Source organism: Nymphalis io, chromosome 4 (assembly GCF_905147045.1).
Source record: "Nymphalis io chromosome 4, ilAglIoxx1.1, whole genome shotgun sequence".
Lineage (NCBI taxonomy): Eukaryota > Metazoa > Arthropoda > Insecta > Lepidoptera > Nymphalidae > Nymphalis > Nymphalis io.
The window spans coordinates 533,776-551,816 of NC_065891.1; the positions used below are offsets into that span (position 1 = coordinate 533,776).

General features: G+C 36.9%; 2 protein-coding genes across 2 annotated transcripts in view; both read right to left on the minus strand.

The window, feature by feature from the left end:
- LOC126781668 (uncharacterized) overlaps positions 1-18,041 on the minus strand; it is a 396,382-nt gene that overhangs the window by 245,738 nt on the left and 132,603 nt on the right. The gene's annotated exons all lie outside the window — the stretch shown is intronic.
- The window catches only part of LOC126781672 (uncharacterized), a 37,901-nt gene continuing 26,124 nt past the window's right edge, over positions 6,265-18,041 (minus strand). Inside the window, exons 4-8 of the mRNA XM_050506631.1 lie at positions 12,178-12,461; positions 11,670-12,026; positions 10,995-11,367; positions 10,370-10,561; positions 6,265-9,915 (exon numbers count right to left, since the gene is read on the minus strand). Of these exons, the coding sequence (XP_050362588.1) occupies positions 9,779-9,915; positions 10,370-10,561; positions 10,995-11,367; positions 11,670-12,026; positions 12,178-12,461 (1,343 nt within the window). The 3' untranslated portion in view covers positions 6,265-9,778. The remainder of the gene's footprint in view (positions 9,916-10,369; positions 10,562-10,994; positions 11,368-11,669; positions 12,027-12,177; positions 12,462-18,041) is intronic.

Genomic DNA, 18,041 nt, shown 5'->3' on the forward strand with positions numbered 1-18,041 from the left:
TTCGCGAAGTCGGACAAGACCTGTCCCTGCGAGCATTCGTGTTGGCGATGCTCCGCAGGGAATCGGCGTGGAGGGCATAGGCGTAGCCTCCTTCTGTGAGACCGTCATGGTCCAGAAGGAGACCGCGGAGCGGGAACGGAAAAGGGCCGATCCTGCTCGGCGGAGACGACGTCGGCGTCGTTTCGGCCCTCCCACAGCCCCGATGCCCGAGGCTTAAAAGGTGGTTTCAAACACAGACAAGTACCACTAAATTTTCATGTGCTTCGCATTGAAATTCTGTCACATGTGTATTTCACCAACCCGCATTGGAGCAGTGTGGTTTTTTTTATAGAATAGGAAGGTGGATGAGCATATGGGCCACCTGATGGTAAGTGGTCACCAAACGCCCTTAGACATTGGCATTGTAAGAAATGTCAACCATCGCTTATAGCCAATGCGCCACCAACCTTGGGAACTAAGCTTTTATGTCCCTTGTGCCTGTAATTACACTGGCTCACTCACCCTTCAAACCGGAACACAACAATATCAAGTATTGCTGTTTTGCGGTAGAATATCTGATGAGTGGGTGGTACCTACCCAGACGAGCTTGCACAAAGCCCTACCACCAGTAATATGTAATATAATATAATGGTGTGGAATAAGCTCCAAAACCTTCTCCTCAAAAAAGGAGAGGAGGCCTTTAGTCTAGCAGTGGAACATTCACAGGCCGTTTGTTCAACGGAATTTGAGATTGTAGAGTTCCCTAAAAGCTAATTAGTGTATTTAGTCAATATATGTATAAAATCATAAGCCAAAAAAATTGCGGTGTCAATTCTCGTAGAGAATGTTTGTTAACCTCTATGAAAAAACAACGAAATTATTATTTAGATATCTCTGGAACAGATAATATTATCTTAATCTGTTCATCATTAAAAACAGCGTTGATATTGTCATCCAACTTGTTGATACAACTTTCGATTCTGATGTAATCTTACGCAATAAGTCAAATTGGTGTAAACATTCGTTACGAAATATATAACATTGTCTAGCAAAACAAAACTACTGTTTAATTTCTTTATTTGTGTTTACTTTTTTCCAAATAAATGTATTTATATAATATTACGTCCTTACATATAAAATAATAAAACAAATAATTTGATTCCTTTTATATTATATATTAATTCATTATAATTTATACATTGAAATCGTTAATTCCAATTTGTTACAATAATATTGTACAGGTCTCCGAAGTTAAAATATTTTTATAATACGAACGACCTTGAATACGAGGGATTATAAAATATATATAAAAATGTTTATTGAATTAACTTTCAAGCATATAATCTATATATATATATATATATAGATTATATATTATATATATATATCCGTGCAGTGACGGAGAAAGAATACATTTCACTGCCCCTCTCTTTCCCATGGGTGTCGTAAGAGGCGACTAAGGGATATCTGAGCGACCATCTCATCTGGTGGTAGGATGCTAACATCCACCTGGCTTGTTACCACCGTACGCATGGTGAAAAACTCGTGAAGTGGCTTGCAGCCGCGTTTCGAGGTCAGCCAGCGTACAGCCAGTGCCCGAGCGAGTATTGCCGCGATGGGTGTTGGTCCAGTGGAGACGGCTGTTGAACCAATGCCGGGGGAAACTGTATTGACCTGCCGGACAGGGAGACCTGAAGAAACGGCTGTTCCGTTGACCGCCCGTGGCATAGTACAGGGGCCCGATCGTGCCTAACCAGCACGCGAGGCTGCCCCACCAGGCCACGCATAATCTCGGGGTGGACCGTCGTGCCGGTTGGTGACCGGAAGGTGGGGTCCCGGCGGCCACTTCCGGGGGAGTTCGGGGGCCCTTCCGTCCGGCGGATCAGTATATTTTCCCTTTTGGCAACCATTTGGGAAAACACGCCTCCATACTTTGCTTATCCCTATCGTGGCAATACGTCGCTCGCTTCACGTCTCTTTTCCTTATTTTTCTAAATGGTAGCGCAACTAAGAAATAACGGTCGTTCAGCGGTGCACACCCCCACCATACCCACGCTGTTTGAGGTCGAGTTCTATAACATCCGAGGACTCCACGCTAACCTCAACGCTGTCCACCACCAACTCGAGACAGCACGGCCAGCAATGTTGTTTCTCACGGAGACGCAAATACTCCGCCCTGCCGACACCAGCTACCTTAACTATCCCGGCTACATGCTTGAAGAATCTTTTAAAGCGAAAGCCGGAGTATGCTTGTTCGTCAGGGCGGATGTTTGTTGTCACCGATTGCGCTGCTTGGAGGACCGTTCCTTCTCCATGTTGGTGGTACGTGTGGACCTGGTTCGTCAGAGTCGAGTCTACGTGTGCCTCTACAGATCCCACAATGGTGACTTGGAGACAAGCCGATTATTTGACCATCTTAGTCGGGTGGCAGATGCTGCGCAAGAGGAGTTTCCTAACGCGGAATTGGTGTTTTTGGGGGATTTTAATGCTCACCAAGAATCATGGTTGAAATCCCTCAAAACTGACCATGCTGGAAGAACTGCTCATGCTTTTGTTCTCACACACGACTTGACCCAACTGGTTGATCAGCCCACCAGGATCCCAGACATTGATGGGCAAGCGCCTTCTCTACTGGATCTTCTGCTGACTTCTTACCCGGTGGAATATCAGGTTGTGGTTCAAGCTCCACTTGGTTGTTCGGATCACGGCCTTATATCTACCAAAGTGCCACAGGCCAAGCTGCCGCCATCAGCGGTATGCAAACGTCGCGTTTGGCACTAAAAGTCGGCAGATTGGGACGGTATGCGCGATTACTATGCGTCAGTCCCTTGGAAGGAACGTTGCTTCAGTGGGAATGACCCGACAGCTAGTGCCACTGCTGTTGCTGATGAGATCATGTTAGGAGTGGAATACTACATTCCTAGCTCAGATCTCATCAATAGGGGTAAGGCATACACGAGAGCGGATGCACAGCGCATTGTACAGATTGGTCATGACCTTATTTCGCATCCTAGGGGCTCCCGTAGCTTCTGGCGTCTGACCAAGTCTGTGCAAAACAATTTCTGCCAACCTTCGCTGCCACCGCTCAGAAATCCGGACGGATCGCTGGCTCACAGTCCGCAGGAGAAAGCCGACCTCCTGGCTAAACTCTTTGCCGACAACTCTGTGATCGATGATTGTAGTGCGCAGCCACCAACAATACCTTCATGTGGCCACACGATGCCTGACATCAAAATCAGGCAACGTGATGTGCGTGCGGAGCTGCAATCACTTGATATACGGAAAGCTAGCGGTCCTGATGGAATACCAGCCATTGTGCTGAAGAAGTGCGCGGCGAAGCTGTCTCCTGTGTTAACGCGCCTGTTCCAACTTTCTCTCTCTTTAGGATGTGTGCCGGAGGCTTGAAGAAGAGCTAATGTGCAAGCAGTTCCCGAAAAAGGGGATCGGTCTGACCCGGCAAATTATCGACCAATAGCTATCACCTCAGTACTTTGTAAGGTGATGGAACGGATTCTAAACAACCAACTGATCCATTACCTAGAAGATTGTCTAATTAATGATCGTCAGTACGGGTTTCGACCAAAACGGTCCACAGGTGATCTTCTAGCGTACGTAACACACCTCTGGGGTGAAGCTATCGACAAGCATGGAGAATCTTTGGCTGTCAGCCTCGATATATCCAAGGCTTTCGACAGGGTCTGGCACAGAAGTCTTCTCTCCAAGCTACCGGCATATGGTCTGCCTGCTCAGCTATGCACCTGGATTGCCAGCTTCCTACACAAGTGTAGCCTTCGTGTTTTAGTAGATGGTTGCGCTTCACAATTCTATGTATTGAATGCTGGGGTCCCCCAGGGATCTGTGCTATCTCCCACACTCTTTCTTTTGCATATCAATGATATGCTCTCCCTTGGGAACATACATTGCTATGCAGATGATAGTATACTGCATGGTGGATACCACGGACGCGCAGTGGCTGGGCGGGCGGAAACTGAAGAGAGGCGGGAGAATCTTGTCATTGAACTCGATAGGACGTTAGAGCTCATCGCCAAATGGGGTTCTGATAATCTTGTTGAGTTTAATGCCAAGAAAACACAGGTATGCGCTCTTACAGCGAAAAAGTCACCATTTTACCCTCATCCCTCCCTCTGTGGCACACCGCTGATGATACAAAGCAAAATCGCCATGCTGGGGATGGACGTTCGCTGCGACCTTAGTCCAAGGGATTACATCGAGGCTATTATAAAAACAGCTTCATGGAAACTCGGAGTTCTGAACAAGGTGCGGCGTTTTTTCACGCCACAACAACTGTGCCTGTTATACAAAACACAGGTACGGTCTTGCGTTGAATATTGCTCGCACCTTTGGGATGGCTCCGCTAAGTACCTACTGGAGGCCTTGGACCGGTTGCAGCGACGTGCAGTACGCATTATTGGCGACGTAAAGGTCACAAACACCCTTGAACCTTTACAATTGCGTCGCGACATAGCAACACTGAGCGCTTTCTATCGACTGTATCACGGCGTGTGCTCTGAGGAATTATTCTCTCTAATTCCTGCTTCCCCCTTCCTTCTTAAGTCCACGCGAGCTGGTTCTCGATGTCACCGCCTAACTGTGACATCAATTCCATCGCGCACAAAGAAATTTGGCAACTCCTTTCTTTGTCGCACTACCAAAAAATGGAATTCCTTACCAGCTCACGTGTTCCCCTCCTCTTACAACCCGGGTTCCTTCAAACGAGGCGTGAAGAGGCATCTTGCGGGCCGGCAAGGCGGTGACGGCTAGTACAGAACATTCTTCCCGACTGTACTGGCCGTTGTCGAGTTTGGACTCTACTACCACTTACCATCAGGTGGAGTAGAGTCATTTGCCATCCCGGACATATAAAAAAAAAAAACATGGAAGGCAGACGAGCATATGGGCCACCTGATGGTAAGTGGTCACCAACGCCTATAGACATTGGCATTGTAAGAAATGTTAACCATCGCTATAGCCAATGCACCACTAACCTTGGGAACTGAGATGTTATGTCCCTTGTGCCCGTAATTATACTGGCTCACTCACCCATCAAATCGGAACACAATAATACCAAGTACTGCTTAAAAATAACGGCAGAAGTAATAATAGATATAATGTTACACAGTTTTTTGAATATTCTTTATTATTATTTATTTGAAAACGGCCTTTATTTCTTTTTGGTATTAAAAAAGTTCATTGTCATCTGATTAATCTTTATATCTTAATTTCTTTATATTTTTCGTTCACAGTATACCTATGATATTTTAACTGAAACTACTGACTAACCTAGAAATACGTTTTTGTGTTGGAAAAGTACACACACACACACTCACACACGCACACAAGCTGTCGGTCCCGACTTTATATCTCCACCACCACTACCACACTTCCACTACCACATTCATGGTAAAATGAGGATTGAGTCCGGAGATATATTTTAACCATTGAGATTGAAAATTCGGCAACCGATCTATTCGCGCGTGTGCTAATATGTCGTACGGGGTGTGTTCCCCCGCTTTGTAATATTTATAACTTTTTATATATATATATATATATAAAAGCTAATTTTATCAAATTTAGAAGTGAAATTTCGAAAATCGCATTTTTTTTAAATAAAAATATTTTTTGTTAATTATCTATAATAGACAGATATACTATGTCATCTCTAACTTTTCCGTAAACATTTAGATTTACATACCTACAAAACTATAATAAAAAAGTTTTTTGTATCAGTTGTTGCTTTGGCAAAGTTTAAAGTTTAGCGTCGCTGCTGACAGTTTTATCTCCGATAACGTCAACATATTAAGCTATATCTCCAAATATGTGCAACATATTAACATAATTAACAGGCTATGAGCGACCGGAATCTATGAACTCAACCAGATTAATCGTTTTTGTGGGAAACGGAGAAAACAAATAAACAAAACTTACCACTAAACAATTTTAGTATGATTTAACCTAATGGTTAATATAATTACTAATTTAAATTGGTTGGTATAATTACCAAACATTGATAGCCTCTGAGGCAGCAAAAGAGTGGGTGCCCTAAATTATGTTCCAAATAAAGAGAACTATTTTTTCCGTCAGGTGATTTAATATTTTAAGAAAATTTTAGAAATGTTAAATTTACTAATAATGTATATTATATTGTAGTTATTTGCTCATCGGAATTGAGATTGGTTTTCATCTCTTGGTGGAGGCCCTGGGGCTGTAGTGCCGGACGCCCATCCCCAAATCCGACTCCGACATGAGAGGTAAATAAAACAAATATAAAGGTAACCAATAAGTACTTTAATAGATTAAGTCATTCTTTATAAAAGTCTTGCTAGTTTTACAAGAGTTGTACAGTTATATATTGTAGGATAACACACAATCTCTCACCGCGCACCCTCCAATATAAATAAATCGATATAAAGTTATCGCTATAATTCATTAAACTTTGAAGTGATTGAACCGCAACTGTCTCGAGACGTCGATATCTAACTTAGATGAATGTTTATAATGTAATTAAATAAATTACAATATCACTTCACCACCCCCTGTATATTATAATACGTCAATTACAGTAAAATGTATTTTTTATTAATGGGTAGTAGTTTTGCATGGCAGAGATTATTTCGCCATTGTCACCTAAGATGTAGACAATAAATAACTCTATTGACCTTGACACGCAAAATACAAAGAAACAAAACTATACTTTATATATAAAATTAATTTAGATGTTTCGAGACAGATGAGAGTCACTACACATGTTTCTTAGAAACGCTTTTTTTTAATAAATAGATGTTGTAACATGATTCGATCACTAAGCTCTGACAAAATAAGCTGACACTGACAGTTCTAAATGAGGTAATTACGTATAGAAATAATACTAATGTTCAATAACAATATCTATTAAAAAAAAGGTTTTTCTAATTTTTTTTAAATATTCGATTAAAAAATTTTTGATTTGAAAAATCTCTCTTGATACAAAATTGACAAACCATGTCGACATTTAAAATATCAGTTTTGTATTTTATCTATTATACCTCTTTATAATTATGATATAAGTAGAATGTTCTTAATTCAACTGAGTTATTTATTTTTCAATACAAATAAAGATTTTTTTCTTGGAAATTTAACCAGAATATTAGTGGCCTTATCTAATTAGAAGCACGCTTTCGTAATTATTATGTAACTTTACTATTATTAATTTATTTTTCAAAACTGGCAATTATTTAGTTGTCATTTTACAACAACTATTTAAAATTCGAAATAACATATTATGGATATGGCCATTTAATTTAAATATAATAAAAATGCATATTTTTCATTCTCCTGTTCATGATTATTTGGATTTTTCATCCTTATGGATGAAATATAAAAGAAAAAGTTACAAGTACTACACCTAAAGGCGTAACATATTTGATGTGATAAATATTTTAGTATTTACAAAAATAACACATTTATATCCTTGCTTGATATGTTTTCTCATTTCAGTTCATACATGTTTCTGTTTTATAAGTACGTTAAGGAAACATAAATAATTTTAGAAAACATTATATAAATACATCTCAAGATAGCTTAAGCGTTAAAAAGTACATTAAAATAAGAAAAATAAAGTGGATATTTACTGACAATAATACAAAAAAAAATAATCAAAAAGATAGATTTCAATACAATATGAAACAGTCAGCAAACATTTAAAAGCAAAAAATCACTGAAATAATAATTCAAAATGAGTCACGTAATCCTTCCCATTCACGATGTCATGTATAACCGTACAAATATTAAAATATATACTTTACATTTGAATATATGTATTATTATTTACAAAGATTGGCACACACATTTCAATAATTGATTGCATGATTACAATAAGTAAAGATTATATATAACGCCTAATATGATAATGACAGATCAAATGTCAAAAAGGCATACATTTTTTTTTTATATTCTAAGTACAATAACGCATTTATCAAAAGTTAGTATACTATTTGGTCGCTAAAATCACATGTCGAAAAGCCCACGTCGATACGTCGATATTAAAAAAATTTTGGAAGACGGGAAGTTAGTAATATAGCAATAAAATTATGTTTAAATATTAATAACATGAATATAAAGAACTTAACTAAACGTTTTAAAAATTTGGCAGATTATTATTTATATATATTAAAATTTGTAATTAATTATAAGTATTCATAATTATTGTTTTACATATAAATACATTTTGCAATTATTTATATAATGTATCAACAATATGGAAACAATTATTACATATAATATAATCAATACTGCAAGAAATCATTAATTGCAAAAGATCACATAATTAAATTAATATACATATACTAGCTAAGGCTTCTTCAATAGTTTTTAAAACAATATCCGATACGACTCGCGCCACCTATTGTGCGTTGATCGTACTAAGACAGAAACCTTCACGCAAGACAACAATTGAACAAAATGTCAAATCAATCGAAGGGTGAAGCGTGAATGCCCATACGAACTAAGACAATCATTAAATTTTATACATACATACATACATAGCTCACACTAAGCCTATTGCCTTTGACTACTGCCTATTGAAAATTCATATAATTATAGTAAACAAAACTAAAACTTGTGACGAATTTATGTAAAAACACGCTTCATAGTTTATTTTTTTGCAATTAATGAGATCGGATAAAAAATAAACGATTCCGTTCACACAGATTCTGAGTAGCCATGTTTAAAAATATATATATATATAATTTTTAATACAGGAGATTATTGCAGGATTAAAACAGCAATATATCATTCATTCGTTCAACAGTCTTGGTTTTCTACTCGTAATAATTGTCAACGATTAGAGAGAAGTTCACTACTTATAAATGTCACTGGTGACTACGAAAAATAAAGAGGACTAGTAAGGAAATGTCTGGAGGACTACTAAAGAAAATCTAGTAACTATTTTTTTCCAACGAACGTTAGTGGACTTGTCACCCTTAAAGGATGATTAATTACAAATGTCAAATATATTTAATTATATTTTCAGTTGCTTTTTATTTGTAACACAATGGTTTCACAAATTGGCATCGATTAATATGAACAATAGACAAAGAGTCTACACAATGAGTCATCTAAATTTCTACGTAACTACATACAGTCGTCTAAAAATATCATAGTAAAATGAATACCTACAAAAATCATCTAAAACGTTCCTAAAAAATTCAGAGCGATACAAATGTCTACACAATACCACAAGTCATGGAATCACATCGAATTTATTACATTGACATATAATTCAATATACAATAGAAAAAAAAAACATAATGTCAAATGAAGTTAGATGTCATTCTAATAGGAGAGCTATTGGGACAGACTAAAAAGCAAATATTTGAGCCTAAGAGTAAAAAGCTAGAAGAAACATTTCATTCAACAATAACAACACCATTCAGTCAACATACAATAAATGTAAAAGAACTTTAACAATAGCTTTTTTTGCATTTTATAATCCACGAGGTTACACAGTAGGCTGTCAATGTTAGGACAATATTCAAAGGAAACATAAGTAATAAATAATATCAGTAAGAAAAACGCTTCCAAAATAAACGAGCGCTGAGAATGTTGGCAGTTTCTTCCTACGGTACTTAGAAGAGCAATATAAATTCGAATGTCACTGATTATATTACTACTAAAACTAACCTTAAACTGGATACAAGCTTACAAACGAACGTACCGCGGTATCAAAATATGTAGTACGATAACAAAGAACGAAACGAACGTTTCGAATGTGTAAGACGCGTTCGGCCCCCGGCCGGCGGCACTAGATCTGCACCACCTTCCGGCGGCGGGTGAAGGCCAGCGCGTACTCCACCCCCCACACCAGCACGCACGACATTATCAAGGCGTTCTGCACGTGTATGCAGGTCGCGAAGCTGCCCGTGTAGTCCCTTACGTAACCTGTAAATAACATTTCATATTTAGTTGCGCAACCGAACACATTTTTATTAGGCTTACAAATAGAATTGTTTGCATGAAAGATTGATGAAGTGTAGAAACAAAAAAATATACTTTAGTTATTTTTTCTAATTGATAATGATAATGATGTCCTCCTGAGCGATTTTGGCCACGGTGGCCAATCTCAAGAGAGATTACCCAACTGCAATCTCTTAATCCATTGGGACGGCAATTCGACACGACCGAAAAGACTTCAGGCGCAGGACCAACGACTTATCATGCTTTTCGAGGCACGGGAATGTACACATTTCCAACTTTTTCGACCGAAAATTTTAATAACTTTTTATCGATCAGATCGGGACCTGGGGCTGAACCCAGGACCTCGGGTTCTGCGGCCTTATCAAGCTACTCTAAAGATTCGAAACACGGTTACAAAAGTAAATATTCTGTAACTCACCAATGAGCGGTCCGATGATGACGACGAAAACCCCCTTGCTGACCATGTGCAGGCCGAAGGCAGCCGGCAGCTTCTCCAGCGGACAGTACTCTGAGATCGTCAGCGTGAAATTGCTCAGACACATGCCTCTGAAGAACCCGCAGATCGACAGCCAGACCATCAGCGGCACCCACTCCGACTGTTCGGCGAGAACTGAAACGAAACAAGATGAAGATCTTATTATATACGAAAGTGAATTTCGATTGTTTGTTTGGCTTTCACTTAATAGAAGACCTAACTCCTGCCAACAAAAAACAGAGACAGCAAAACTCACACGCGAGGCAAGCAGCCAACGGAAACTAGGATTATCGGATTATATTATGTTTACGATTTGTTTCTATCTTAAGCGCTAAAAAAATTTTAGGATATTACCAATAGTTAAGGTGCAATACAGTATACGTACAACCACACAAGACGAAAAACCTTGTGCCAGAAAATATTTACTCAAGTGTCACATATAAATTATATACTTTGTACTCAAATTTGACCTAGAAATTTTACTTTCAATTTGTTCAAAGAAATTGCACTTGAATACATAACTATTATTTATTTACAATCAACAATTCACATAAGGTTAATAACTCACCTGATCTAGTAGCGGCTAAGAAGAAAGCCGAAATGAAAAATATCATTTTCTTAGTGACCGCGATCCTGTCGAAGATCGGCGGCAATACCAAACGCACTCCGATATCAGTTATAGCCGTCATGGACAAACAGAACGCTGTTTCGTTCATATTATAGCCTAAACTTCTAATAAAAAATGGCGTTAACATCCTAAACTGCAACTCGCCGCTCCAGAACAACGAGAGCCCGAGCAAGAGGTTTAGGAAGGACCAGTCTTTCAACAGATCCAAGTCCATCAACGCGATAAACTTCCTGAAGAAGCCCTGCTTCTTTTGTACTTGTTCTTGTTCGATTTTCTTGAACGCTTTCATTTGTAACGTGTCGTCATCTACTGTCTGAAATAATAGTAACGCCATATGTCATCACATTTCAAAAAGTTATTTGTCATATTCAAAATATATTAATTAGGACTGAATGGGCAAATGTGGATGATGTTTTCCAGTAAAATCTAGAAATATGCTATCTCCTTGAATTCAAAGAATAATTTTATATTTTTTCAAAGAATAATTATAATGATATTTAAGGTTTCTTTTTAAATAAATAGTAATAACACTAATATAAAACTTGCAAATTATATTAAAAGAAAAGAATGGGTGCTGATGTAAATTTGGATGTGGTTCAATAGTGTTATACTAACATCGAGATACAGCTGCAGGTAACTCCCGGTGAAGTCCATGTTGGATATATTCGATATGACGGACACCTTCCTCTTCCGGGCCGCTTCGGTCATGCTGCTGCTGGACGTGACGCGCTGCATGGCGGCCACCGAGGCGGCGCTCGTCAAGCCGACAATTGGTTTTGTGGTGCCATCAAATTCCTGAAGGGGTTTGTCGCACGTCTTCGCACGAGGGAGGCCCACGGTCCGGACTGAAGGATGGTTCATGTTGACGTTAGACCTCTGCTTGGTCAACTTGGGCATTGGATGCGTGACGAGCGGATTGATTTCAAATTTATCATCAGCTTCTTCATCGCTCTCGTGTATACACTCCATTTCCTGAGAGAATCATAATCGAAATTTAAATTAATTTTACATCTTTACATTTACATGTTTAGTAATATTATTGCCCAAAAACTAAGCGAAGACATAGGATATTATACAAGAAGCCTATCATTGGTAGAGTTAGGAGTTGCTTTAATGAACTAACCTTCACTAACTGCATCTCGCAGTCAACCGGTACGTCTATAAGATGTCTCTTAACAGGCTGAAGTAAGCATGATCCGAGTACAGCGTGAAAGGCCAAAGCGCCCAATATAATAACGGTCCATCTAAACCCATATTCACTAAGCAGCAGTTTGACTAGTTGAGGCATGACCATCAGACCGAACCCTGTACCAGCCATAGACAGGCCAACAGCCTGCCCACGTTTCTTTGAGAAATAATGATTGAGTGAGACAAAAGATGATGATGACGCTAATCCAACACCGAACCCTGGAAGAAAACGTATTATAAATAAAAATTACTACTAAAATAGTGTAATAATTTAAGTAAAATTTATCAGAGATACACATATTATGTATAGAATGAAATCATTTAACTAAATAAAGTTACATTGCTAGTAATAATAACATCTCAAATTTTAACTCATTACGTTTACTAGCAATTAATTTCACACCATTCAAATGTCATGCAACAAAGTCAATAAGATCATACTTAAAGCGACGTCTCAAACTGCTTTGGTTTTTAAATGAAAATGATTGATAAATACCGCTTAATTTGCGTCATGTGATAGACTCAACAAATTTTGATGAAATAAAACTAAACATTGCCTTAAAATACTTCTATTTATTTGTATAGATGAATAGATTCAATATCTGTCTATTTTATTAGCGTCGTCTTTGAACACAAAGATGTAGATGGGGCTTTTCCTGGAATCCATTTATTGTTATATGTAACAAAATAATACTTTTATTATAATAAACAAATGAATCGTTCATGTTGACCCAAAATATAATATCGCAATTGTTATGTATTCATTATAATACCTTCATACAGTTGTAAGTGTACACATGAAAAAAGAATGTTAAAATAAAATAGAATAGTCTCGTAGCCTAAATTCGGCCGGATTCATTAGTATTTTTATAAGAAAACTTTTGCACAGAATTTAATGAAAACTTGGATCAGGTGTTCATTATTCAGCGGAAGAAATTGTTTTAATTTAAAATTTTAAGAGTTTAAGATATGCAAGACGAAAACAGTTTGCGTACATAACAAATATACTGAAATACTCAAAAACAAAATTGACACCTTCATAACTTGAGTCCAAAATTTCAATAACTAAGAGTTGAAAGCCTGACTATTTACAACAACTTCCAAAAGAACAACCAACACAACAAACACATACTATAACTATATTATTGCATTAAAAAAACTGTTATAAGAATTAGTTTAACATTCAACATTATCACTGTTATCATTCATTTGCCATTATCCCACATATTTTGGTCCTGTGTAATGTTTCTCTTGATCTATTTTTCTAGTGGTAAGTCAAAATCTTAATTCAATATAGAAGCGTAGAAGCCTTACTTATTGATTGTCATAAATCTACCACCGGTTCGGAAATAAACACCTCAAACCTGAGAAGAACCGGCGAAAGAAACTCAGCGAGATTTCTTTTTTTATAATATAGGATACTCTCAGTTACTCATATTACATTACTAGCTTGTATCATTACGCACAAGTAAGTATGTCTTTGATGTTCCTTTTACCTTTTAGCCATCTACGTTCAGGCATAGGACTCTTATTTTAATATGACATTCACCCCTTCTCATTATCCTACATAACGAAATTTGGCGAACATTGGTAAATAACATAAACAAGAGTAAGCTTTTAGCCAATCGCAGGGTATTAATTTCATCCCAAAAAAAAAACAATGTACAACTTCTAACAGAATCTGCGGTGCATTTCTATTATATGTATAATATATAAATATTTCCAAATGTTAAAAGTTTTTACAAATTGTTGATTTGATGTATGCAATTCAGACGGAAAAGACACTGAAAAAAGTTCTCGTTAATATTTGTATAAATGTTTTCAGTCCTAGCGATAATGGATTGAAAACTATCAGTATCATTTTTTTATATTTCTGTTCATTTCACGCTATCACATCGGCAACACTGACAAAGTTCTCCATTTCACCCTTTGACTCTCGTCCAAAGACCGCTTCCAATCAAACGTCATGAACGACGTGATAAGTGAGGCGAGACGAGCTTACCGTTGACACACTCGTGTCGCGATTCGACTCTCCTTTCGCCTCGTCACTCATTCTACATGCGCGCTTGTACTACACGTTCAGAGTTCAGACCATAATTTCCTTTAACTTTACTCAAAGAACGGCTATTTCCTCTTACGTCATCGTTTCGAATTCAATTTACTCTCGTCACTCCACCTCACAAGTTATTTTTTTTAATTTACATGTAAATATAAGCCATTCAATTCGTGTTTTCACGAATTATTTTATTTTCATAGTTTGCAGTCAAAGAAATATCATGCCATAATCATGCCCTCTATCAATCGACCAAGAAATTTTCTCTTCGCGAAGACAGCGCGGGAGTGACTGCGTGTATGCGAGTTAAGCTGTTCCAGGTCAAAGTAACAATAGTTATATTTTTAAAAACATCTTCTTTTCATTACTTTAAATGACCTCTGCTGTTAGTAGAAGAGTTCTAGATAGAGAGTTCATAAAACTACAAATTCGGCCTGACACAATATTTTACACAATTTATAGTTCTCGACATAGAGCGACCAGTAACTATGATATTTACAAGAAGATTACAGATTTTAATTTTTTTAATGGAAACCCTATAACTACCCACAGTTTCTGCAACAGCGACCAATCTTTACAACTGGCTTACTGCGTAGGAAATATTATGTTACATATGAGTATGCGCAAAAAAAGTGCACTTTCTTATTCCTTCATTCTTATAGTTTGTTGGCCTAGCAATCCAACACGGTTGGAGACACATCCGACGCAGAACCAACGGCTTTAAGCACTTTCTTGCTCAGACTTTCTTTAAAGAAAGACATATGCGATATCTGAAGCTTCAAACGCCAGCTACTAGCCTATAACGAGTCGGTTAAAGTATGCATTAAGCAGGCAGGTCTAACTATTGCGTGACGTATTTATTTATCCAGTTTCATAAACAAAGTCATTGAAATACAAAAATCGATATGTGAAAGTCACCTAATCGGCACGTATCTGGCTCGTGAAAGAAATCACAGGAGCCATCTAGCGTTATATAAAAAGGAGGACATGCTTTTGTGTGTCAAGCATACTACTTTGTAATCAGATGTTATCTCTTGATTCCATATCATTGACGTCGAACAAAAAATATCAACCACTTTGAGGATATTATTAATAAATATTTATGAAGTAAAATATTTGATAGTAAACAATTTAGAACGATTCGCACTCACACATCGTGTATTTCGCACGTCATTGAAAGTGAATCACGGGTTTGGTTTATCTTAGAAAGAATTTAGGTTACATAACAAAGAAAAGTTAAATGATAAAATCTATAATAATATCTATGATACACAATCGGACAGACGGTTGCAATCAAATAGACAACTAAACGGCATAGAATCGGAACGTTTAAATAATTTAAAGAACAAAGGCGAGATTTTATCTGAGTGTCTATTAGGCGCCTTAAAGTGTCATGTACCAAAATAAGTAAATAACTTATTCACATTACAAAGTAAAAGCAAGTTTTAAATATACGTCATTAAATATATACAGGTAGTACCAATTGCGTATGATAAATATTAAAACATCTAAATCATAATCAGACTCAAATTATATTACATACTGATAACCGAGTGCTACCATTATCGAAAATACTAAAGAACAGAGAACTATTATTGAGTATTTGAAGTGACACATCAATAACGCAGATCACACTTCATTTGATTTTATCAAAACCTACTTTCATATTGACATAAGGGCAATAATGATATATGTGTTTTGTAAGCATTCTCATACGAAAAATATTAGTGATTATTTATTTTGAAGGTCTGTGAATCCATATTGTTTTTACATTTTTTCGTACTGCAAATCGATGTCAAATAATATGTTGTATGGGAACTTGCCAGTATTACCTTTAATATATTTAAAACTTTCTTTAATATAAAAACATAATAATAAGGTACTTCTGAACGATTTCGGTCACGGCGACTATTCTCAAAGGAGACTAACCATCTTATAAACATTTTTAGCGGCTGTTTAATTAAACACTATTTCTCTCTCTCTATCATCATTGATTTGTCATTATAAAGAAGAAGCATTAACTAATATACCCTTAAAACTATGTAGCAGTTACGGGCGCCCAGCAGATAAACGTCGATGGTTATTGAAATAATCCATAATTAAAACCAATAAGTAAAGAGTAGGAAACGTCAAGCCGTCACGGCTTACGAGCCGTTCTCAACCCCAAGGCGCAGCAATAAACGTTTCACATGAACAGCATTAATAGATGATACCGTTTATTTAGATTAACAATCATATAAAAATTAACTATTTCAGTTTTTAATAGATATTGGAAACTAATCATTGTGCATAAAATATTATTGTTACTGAAATTTAAATATACCTTTCATGTTATCGTGTGATGCGGATAACCTTTGCCTTAGAAGTTAGAAGCCAATGAGTTTCAGTCGTGGCTAATCTAAAACTACAATGCGATGTTTGCAGATCAAATACTAAACTAATTAATACCTATAAGCAAATTAATAGTTTCCGGTTTATGAGGATAATAGGTGAGTATGCATTGTGCTACTTATGGATTTTCTTTGAAGCATGCATTTATTTATTTTAATCTTTCTCGTAACGTGCCTAATGCTTACAAAATAATGATTATTTAATATTATATATATATATATATATATATATATATTGACATTTCATATAAATATTAACATAATTATACAGAAATGGTTCCAGGGATTTCATTTGCTTAGAAGTCATTGAAATTTAGATGAACCTGATGAACCGATATTTGAACAAAATATATATTTAATGACTAATATATATTTTGAATAATGAAAGTACTTTATAACGAAAATATCAAATATAATAGAGATGCAATATTATCATCAACGATTTACATTGCAAATATTTATTAAAATATTGACCGTCTGTGCATGAATCACGCGAACAGATTAATCTCATTCCTGTACTACTGTTGTACTTTGTACTCTGGGTAAACATTTTCATTGCACAATATCACGTGAAAGCTCAATGGGCAGATTCCAAGGTCCCGCTTTTTATTCTACCGCAAAACAGCAGTACTTGGTATTGTTGTGTTCCGGTTTGAAGGGTGAGCGAGCCAGTGTAATTACAGGCACAAGGGACATAACATCTTAGTTCCCAAGGTTGGTGGCGCATTGGCGATGTAAGAGATGGTTAACATTTCTTACAACGCTGTCTATGGGCGTTAGTGACCATTTACCATCAGGTGGCCTATATGGTCGTCCGGCTACGTATATATATACTATAAAAAAAGAGTTTGAATCACAAACCGGACCATTTAGCTTTTCTGTCAAAAACTCCGTAACAGTTGGCATGAGTTACGAGTAGAATTGCAGCGTTGGCGTTTGTTTTATGATAAGGGTAGGTGAACGTAAAGTGTATCAGTATTTACGCATACGCTTGTGCACTATATCTGCAATTGGACATTGTGTTGTTTTTTTTTTATTGTCAGCCATTTCTATATTAAACGCTGACGTCTTCCTGGCCACGGCGACCGTTCTCAAGGGAGGAGGCGAACAGCGCAGGATTATATAGTGCAGAAATTACATTAGTGATTCAAGAATCTGTGACTTACTTGTAACTATTGTTTATTGTATATTGTATAGCGAGAATAGTGAAATGTATGAATATTATTAACACCTTTATAGCGTAACTACGCTCTACAACTTTTCATATAGCTCCAAGCTTAGTTAAGTAAACTAGATATTTATACAAAAAAGAAAACAATTTTCTGGACTTGTGACCTTGAATATCTCGACTCGCTC